Source organism: Colius striatus, chromosome 6 (genome assembly GCF_028858725.1).
Source record: "Colius striatus isolate bColStr4 chromosome 6, bColStr4.1.hap1, whole genome shotgun sequence".
NCBI lineage: Eukaryota > Metazoa > Chordata > Aves > Coliiformes > Coliidae > Colius > Colius striatus.
Window position 1 is genome coordinate 41421726 of NC_084764.1, and position 8304 is coordinate 41430029.

Consider the following 8304-nt stretch of genomic DNA (forward strand, 5'->3'; position numbering starts at 1 on the left):
AGGAGAGCAGATGCCTTTGGGGGTCAACTCCCTTTCCCACAGGGCAAGGGCAGGATCACTCCCAGGGTACCTATGAGCTGGCAGGCAGGGAGCCCTGTCTGGAGGGGATCCCATTGCTTACCCAGTGCATAGCCACCCTTCCCTCCCCCTTTTCCAGTATCCGCTTAGTGGCCTGGTTTCTTCTCAAAGCTTTTTATATTTCACATTCCTAAGATTTAATTATGTTATCAGAACAACAGGCATCAGGATTTGGAGTGCCAGAATTCACATTAGCAATTGCTATCAACAAAGAAAATGGGCACAGCATGCCCATGCCAGAGTAGATGTGGGCTGCTCTCCTCAATCTACTCACGGTTATTTATAGCCAGCTTGCAAGCCATCCACCTCCCAGGTTTAGCTTCAAGCTTGCTTCTTTCTCAGCACCCTTCTCCCTCAAAGAAAAGCCTTTTGCCTCCCCCTCCCCTAGCACAGCACTTGGATTCGGACACATTCAGTTAATTTGGGGGGGGACAGGGAAAAATAAAGCACCTTTGACTCTTCTTCCATACATCCACAAACAGCAGAAAAGAATGAAGACAGAGGGACACAAATAAGTAGCTGCAGAGACATCCCTCCCCCAAGGGTAGAAATTAAAAATATATCTATATTTTTTAAAAAAAAAGACCCAACAGTTTCTACCACCACCTTGGAGCCAGAGGATGCAGGACTGCTGTGCATCTCTTTCCACCCTCCCCACAGATAAGAGACGGAGGCACAAGTTCCACGAGGCAGGACACATGCTTGAACACAAGAAATACCCACCTACTTTGAGATGATTGCAAAGCAGCAGCTACGTGATAGCAGGAGGGGAGACAGAGCTGTGCCTCCACACCAGCATTAACTAATTTGCCCATCCCTCAACCAGCACCATTTTGAGGCAGTCTGATTCTGTCTTTGCCTTCAAATGATTAAGAAACACAAGACACGGTGCACATAGTACAGGTGCAAACCTACCCACCAGCTTATTTGCCTTCCCTGAGCAGCCTCTGGCACAGACAGCTCACATTATCTTCCTCCCAGTCCCACCTACTGTTTAAGTCAACCCAAGTTTTAAAGCAGATGTTAGCAGGAGTTGGGTCAGACCTCAGCTTTCCCAAGAACGGGAGAGATTTCAGTGCTTCAGAGAACCCCTTCAGCCAAGTTAGTCAACGTGGCTTTGGTCAGCCCAGCTGCATCACTTCTGCACCCACAGCCTTGCAACCCGGTCCCCAGCACCTGCCTGTGGCTTTAAAGCTCACTCAGGGCTTCAAGGGAAGAGTTGAGCCCATTCAAACCTCCCCAAGACTCGGGTTAAAATGCAGAAGTGACGCTGCCCAATGACTAAGGAAACGCTTGGTCAGGCTCTGACTGAGATAAGGCAGATCCTCACATGCCTAAAATTCCACGTGGCCCTGAAAAGAGAAAGAAATGATTAGAGTATATAGTAATACTGTTAAAAAACCCAATCAAACAGTCATTATGAATACATAGCAATTAAAACTCCAAACAACACACCCCTTCCTCTAAAGGGAGGAAGAGGAGGAGGAGGAGGAGGAGGGAGGCCCAAGCTTACAACTCTAGCACGTTTTATTTTGTGTAAATTTATAAAGACAACAATCCTAGTCACGATTGTCACATTGTACAGCACATACCAATACAGTTGCAAACAGAACTCCACGCAGAACTAAGCGCTAAACAGTAGCTTGAATCACTCTTCCTGTGATTGTCGGGTCTAGACTAACAGTATTACAACTAACACTGAGGGGAGGGGAAAAAATAGTTCACTATAAAACAGTGATAGAACGTTTTTATAAAATATATTCCATTCCAATAGCTTCTCTACATACTGTATACTATAAAACTCTCCCACAAAAATTAGTGTCTTTAAATATACATATTTAATCTGAACTGCACCAAGATTAAAAACAATTAAAAATATCAATGATTTTTTTTCTTCTTCTTCTTCTTACATTAACTTCACAGTATTTGTTTGTAGTAGAAGACAAATCCAGTGTTTAAAATGCGGAGCAGGACTGTTCCCTACAGAGACAGTAACCGCCACGCAGCGAAACAAAGTTGATGAAGAGACAAAGCGTTGAAAGTGTGCCGTGGTTTTAGTACTACTCTGCAAGTCATGAAGCGTTCCGAAACATGCTCTGAGCTATTGCAACTTAAAAATAAGAGACATACACAGAGAGAGCAAAAAACAAAGTCACCTTAAGAACAAAATATAAGTGCAAACGTTTTTTTTTTCCTTACTTTAGAAATTCAAGCTATGAGGAGTGGGAACACAAATACCAGCCTATGAGAAGAATGTGTTCACGATGTAGTCATGAGGCTACGTGACATGATGTAGTTAAGAATGAGAAACACTTTTTTTTCCTCCTTTTTGTGTGTGTTTTTTTTAACCAAAAACCCTTTTGCCCCATATCCACTGCAGTACATGCTCATAGCATCAGCTTAATGGGTTATTTCTACACTAAGATCAGACACAACCTTCTTTCAACGTTCCCCGGCTCCGTACGCTAACGATGTTCTTATGGCACATCCTATTTTATGATCTTCCGAAGCTAAAAAAACCAAACCAACAACAACAAAAAAGAAACAGCAATTGAAGGCTGAAATGCAAAAAAACACAAAAGAGAAAGTGTCACAAGAATGCGAAATTAAGATTCCCAGCTTCAACAATGCTGACTCTACATTAAACACTTTACATGTTGTTCAACATGCAAAACCCCGTTGTTATACAATTTAAAGTGAAGTGTAAATTAACTAGCTCTGAAATAGATTAACAGTAATAATTCCACTTCAAAAAAAAACCCCACAAATCTAATAAATACTATATCAAGTATCTTCAGGAGAAAAAAAAAATAACTTAATTTTAGTAGAAAGAAAAATAACTTAATTTTAGTAGATTTTGTTCAGTGCTATTTCCAATCACAGCAAAAAAAAGGAAAAAAGAGAAAAAAACAATTTAAGCAGAATAAAACCACAGTACCAAAGCCACTTATGTTCAAGATACAGTACTCTCCCACGACTTTCATATGTAACAGGTTCAGCAAAAAATACCCCATTTTGCAGTCAAGAAACCCGACTGAAAACAAAAACCCCCAAAACTATAAATAGATGCAAAAAACTTCACATTACATGTACATTCATAGTTTGAAGAGATGAAGAGTAAGAGGAGGCTGTAACAAGTATATCTTGATTTGCTTTAAAAAGAGGAAGGACTTCTTTAAAAACAAAACCTTAAAAAAATAATAATCAAGCCCATGTCCTTGATGTAGGTAGTGCTCAGGGTTTGGACCAGAGGGGGAAGGCATTGGGGAATTTTTTTCCTCATACAGTATTTTAAGCACAACTTGTAAAAATAATCTAAATCAGTGCTTCAAATTTCCTTTCAAAATAAACACTTTTAAGCTTCACAAAACAACTCCAGGAGTGTCGGCAAAGCTGGTGAAGCAATGCTAACACAGCCATTCAAAACCCTCACCTATTATTGTGTTTCAGTCCCATGTAAGTGTACCTTGAATGGGCGATTTGACTGGAAGGGAATAATCTAGTGTTCACAGCCCAAAGGATGCTCTGCTAGGCAAGGGAGTTATTTGGAGTAAAACTGGTTATAGTTACAGGCAGCCTCAGGTTCCAAACAAAAACACCTAAAAATACCCCAAGAAACTCCCCTGAAAAGGTGAGGCTTGAGGGAAAGTTGGGCCATGTTTTCCCTCCAGCAGTTTGTCTTCACACTGCCCCTTCGAAACATCAGCGATTGCACACAATTTGCCTCAGAGGGAATTACCAACTTCATAAAAAAAAACCCAAAACAACATAAACTTCTGAGCTGCTGAATTTAGCACATCAGCAAACTTTTCAAGACAAGATAGGAGAGCATCCCCCAAGACACGTGGTTTGGGTTGCCTTGAACTAAGGCACCCCAGGAGCCTGACATCAAGGGGTGATTTATTCACTTGAGGGCTGCTCTCCCTCCCTCAAGAGGGTAAAAAGATCAGCCCCTGGATGTGGAAAGGGGAATGAAAATATTCATGTGTCACATGATTCTACAACATGACTTTTCATACATCCTAGGGTACATCCTTTAGCGTTTCAGGAGTGAATATGCTGCAGACAGAAACACTTTTCCCATCCACACTTTATGCTCTAAAGCAGCTTTTCAGCAGGTCAGCCCACAGAGGAAGATGGGTGGGAAGGGAACACTTAAGTCAAGTCCCGATTCAGCTTTTAGGACTGATTGCAAAACTACTCTAATATAAGAAAGAACACAAGAAATGATCAGTACCAAAGATGCAGCCAGGAATCTTCAACCCCCTTTATAATTTAGGCCAATGGAAAGTCTCATTTAGCTGTATAAAATAAGAGTACGGCCGCTTTTCTCTGCGATAGGCAGACAAGTTCCTCTACAGTGAAATGTGTTTAAATCATACTTCATCTCTTTGGATGTTTCTGTGCAACACACAGAGAGCATTAGGGGGGCCTTAATGGAATCCAAATTTTTCTCCTGAATTTGCTGATAATCTTTTTTCAAACTAAAAAAAAAAAAAAAAACAAACAACCCAAAGCAACAACAACAAAACACAGAAACAAACCCAAAACCCCTGACCGTGAAGTAAGTACTTGCAGCACGAAAACAGATGCTAAATCATTGCAGAATTACTTAGATCATTTCACATTAATAATGTAACGTGGGTGCGTAAGACCTAAAGGACGGTGCTGGGAAGGGAGGGTGGCAGGGCAAGAGGGGAGATGGAGAGGTGGAAGGATTGCATTAAAAGGCCTCTGGAGTGTATACCTCTGCATCTTTTGAAGATCATATACCTGAAGTGAATATCACCAAAATAAAATAGAGGAAGGGATTGGGGGAGGGAGAATTGAAATTTGGATGCTGCCTTTTTTCCTGTTTTAAATAGAAAGGGGGTGCGTGTGGGGGGGTGTGTGTGGGGAGGGGGGGGAAACCATGTAAAAACAAACCCCAAAACAATCTTTAACATAAAAAAAACCCCAAACCGATGCCGTGTCTCAAACAACCAAGGACTTTACAAGGCCACAATGAAATTTGCGGATGTGTCTGTACAAATCCCCCGACTGCGTGAAGCGTCTCTCGCACCACTTGCAGCCGTGGGGTTTCTCCCTGGTGTGCACCACGGCGTGGCGGCTGAGGTTGTGGGAATACTGGAAGCTCTTTCCGCACTGGCCGCAGGTGTAGGGCTTCTCCCCCGAGTGAGTCCTCTCGTGCCTCTTTAACGTGTACATGCAAGAAAAAGTCTTTCCGCAGAGGGTGCAAGTGGGGACCGACCCGTCGGGGGACAGGCGGGTCCGGGAGCCGTCCTTGTCGCGGAAGTGGGAGCTTAGGTGCAGCTGGAGGATGTGAGGGCTCGGGAACACCTTGCTACAGAGGGGGCAAATGCAGATATGCCCGGGAGGCACGAGGACGCCCGAGGAGGAGATGTCCGACGAATCCATGTCGTCCTCGCTCTCGTCTCGCTCTTGATCTATATCCTCCTCTCGGGCATGAGAGCTGCCATTCCCCGCGAACATGTGTCCTAACCCTGTCACTAGGCTTTTGGCAGAATTCCCAAAATGCTGACTCTCCGGACTCCTGGCTTCGCCGTCCTCCTGATCTGACAGCAAGTCTTGTTCATCTTTAACAAGTGGCTCGGTACCCTGCTGCTGGCTGTCGGAAGCCAGCTGTCCAAAGACATAGGAGGGGTGTAAGGAATCTCTCCCCGGCACAGGCTTGAAAGACAAATCCAGCGCGCAGTCCACATCACTCGAAGCCAGGGGATGGTTAACAGACCTTTGGGACAAAGGTCCTGTGGAACTATTGACATTAGCCTTTGTTTTTCCAGCTGCTGCGGTGCACGGTTCTGCCTCTGTCGGCACAGAGCTGACACTTATATGATCAGAGGACCAGGCGGGGTGACTGCTGACCTTTTCTTTGCCTGCTGCTCTCTCGTATTCTGCAACGCTGAATTTTTGTTTGTTTCCTGGGTCAAACTCGTGGACCAGGGGCACTCCGGCGTCTAGAAAATGCTCCGCTTTCTCCAAACCAGCCGCCTCATCATTAATCTTCTCTTCAGAACACAGTTCTTTATCTTTCAACTTGCCCTTGCAGACTTTCACAATGTCATACATGTGAAGGTAGCTAGCTGCAGCCAGCACATCTTCGACCGGGAGACTGTTGAATTCCAGCTTTCCCTCGTACATGAATTCGAGCAGCAGGCTGAAGGCAGGGGCTGTGACAATGTCACTGTTCAGATGCACAATATCCCTTTTGTCTAACTGGTCCCTGTAGAAAAGATGGAAGTACATACTGCAAGAGGCAAGAACGGCTCTGTGAGCTCTGAATTGAGCTTCTCCAACTAAAACAGTACAGTCACACAGGAAGCCCTGGTGACGCTGCTGACTCAGACACTGCAGCAACTGGCGGCTATGGTCTGGAAACTCCATTCTTCCTTCATAACCTGTTCAAAACAGGAAAAACTTGAATGCTACTGTAAACTAAAGCCTCCTAGCAGCTGTAACAAACAGATCGGCTTTTTGGTAACACAAGCCAAAGAAACAGCCTTGGAGATAACGTTTACTGTTAATTGTCCCTAATAGTTTTATTAAGGGGGGGGGGGGGAGGGAAAAAAAACCCAACACAACATGCTTCTCATCCTTTAGCACCTGCTCCAAACAGGAAAAACTTGATTGTAAGTAAACAAAAGCTAGTAAAGCAGCAGCCCCTCCAACCTTTGTTTCTCCCACTAAGCACTTTAATAAAAATTAAGAAGAGGAGAGCACACACACAAAGCGTAAACTCCCAGGCTGTCTTCCCAGCAAGGCTAACTCGGGGCACCTTTTAATAAAGCATATTACCCACGTCACGCACATACATACACACACATTTAAACTTTATCCTCAGTCGTTATGCACCGAATCACAACAAAACAGTCGCGGCTGGCGCTGGAGAAGCGGCATTTTTTTGCAGCAGTGGGGAGAGGCGGCCCCGGCCGCACACGCGGAAAGCGGCGGCGGGGAGGGGAGCGTGGAATAAAGGGGAAAAGTTTCCCTTGGAGTTATTAAAAACTAAGGAGGAAAAAAAAAAATAAGCGGCGTTAAGGACAGGGAGAGGGCAGGGCTGAGGCTGCAGGCGGCTGCCCGCCGCGGCCGAGCGCTTACCTTCCGCGGGGCACGGCGGAGCCGGCCGCGGGCGCGGAGCCGTGCGGGCAGGAGGGAGCGGGGTGCGAGTGCGAGCGAGGCGCGGCGGGAGGGAGGGAGGCAGGCAGAGAGAGAGAGAGAGAGAGGGAGGGAGGCGGGAGGGAGGGAAGGAGGAGTGCTCGGTTTGCTAATTACACCGCAAGCTGGAGAGTCAGCTGCTCTGACTTCACTGCGATGGAAATGCTACCTCCAGCTGTGCGCCTTTTAATGCCATATGTTACTCCAAATCTCGCTACCAGCCAACCACAGCTTGCTGCCTTTTAAAGTTCCAGCAGCCCCATTTATAGCCCGAGATTAAATCCCACAAACTTGCCCCGAGCCCGCCCCCCCCATACTCTTCTCACCCCCCCCCCCACCACCCGCCCCAGGTTCCCCCTCCCGCCGCAAAGTTGCTCCCCGCAGCCGCCGCCGTGACCTTCGCCGGCGCCCGACTCCGCGCAGCGCGGGCGGGGAGCGGGGGGGATGGGGGGCAAACGCGGAGCCGCTTTTCTATGCCTCCCCCCCTCCCTTCCCTTTGCAGCCGCGCTCCCCAACTTTGCAGAAAGGACTTTCCGAGGGCTTGGGGCTCACCCTCCCGTCCGGCTCAGCGCCTCCTTACCGGCGTCCGACGGCGGGGCTGTGCGTCCGCATGTGCGCGGCGCTGCGCGGGTGCGGCGCGGGGCCGGCGGCGCGGCGGTGTTGTGGAGCAGGTTGTTAGCCGGCCGCTCTCGCGATACTTTCCCTCCGAGCCGCGGGTGCATGTGAGTGTATGTGTGTGTGTGTGTGTGAGTGCGTGTGTCCCCGTCTGGTGCACACAATAGCCCCCGCCGCCCCGGCCAGCCCCGCCGGCGGCGGCCGGTGTGTGCTGCCGCCTGCGCCCTCCCCCCCCCGCTTCTCCTCCTCCTCCCCTTTCCTCCTCCTCCTCCCCTCCCGGCCGCTGCATTGGCAGCGCGGCCGTCCCGCTCCCAACTCGGCTGCGCCGCCGCGGAAGGGGCGCGCACGGCCGCCCGCTGCAGCCCGACGTGCGGCGGGGGCGGGGAGAAGGGGCTGCCCGGCGGGGAGCGGGGAGGCTCCGCACCCGCGGAGGAG

General features: G+C 47.9%; 1 protein-coding gene across 2 annotated transcripts; it reads right to left on the reverse strand.

Annotated features, from left to right (window-relative positions):
* Positions 1–2943: 2943 nt before the first annotated feature.
* On the reverse strand, positions 2944–8014 carry ZBTB42 (zinc finger and BTB domain containing 42). Of its 2 annotated transcripts, none has more exons than XM_061998056.1 (2): positions 7835–8014; positions 2944–6497 (listed from the first exon to the last, which is right to left on the reverse strand). In XM_061998056.1, the coding sequence occupies exons 1-2, from the start codon at positions 7974–7976 to the stop codon at positions 5053–5055; spliced, it is 1587 nt and encodes a 528-aa protein (XP_061854040.1). In that variant the 5' UTR covers positions 7977–8014; the 3' UTR covers positions 2944–5052. The 2 variants fall into 2 exon arrangements, with proteins under 2 accessions (XP_061854040.1, XP_061854041.1); XM_061998057.1 differs by having other exon boundaries at positions 2944–6322; positions 7835–7961.
* Between the last annotated feature and the right edge of the window lie 290 nt (positions 8015–8304).

Coding starts and splice junctions, on each gene's coding strand:
- ZBTB42 (XM_061998056.1), bottom strand. CDS start 7,976: ATGCACCCGCGGCTCGGAGGGAAAGTATCGCGAGAGCGGCCGGCTAAC. Junction 6,498..7,834: donor AGCCCCGCCGTCGGACGCCG/GTAAGGAGGCGC, acceptor TGTTTTGAACAG/GTTATGAAGGAAGAATGGAG.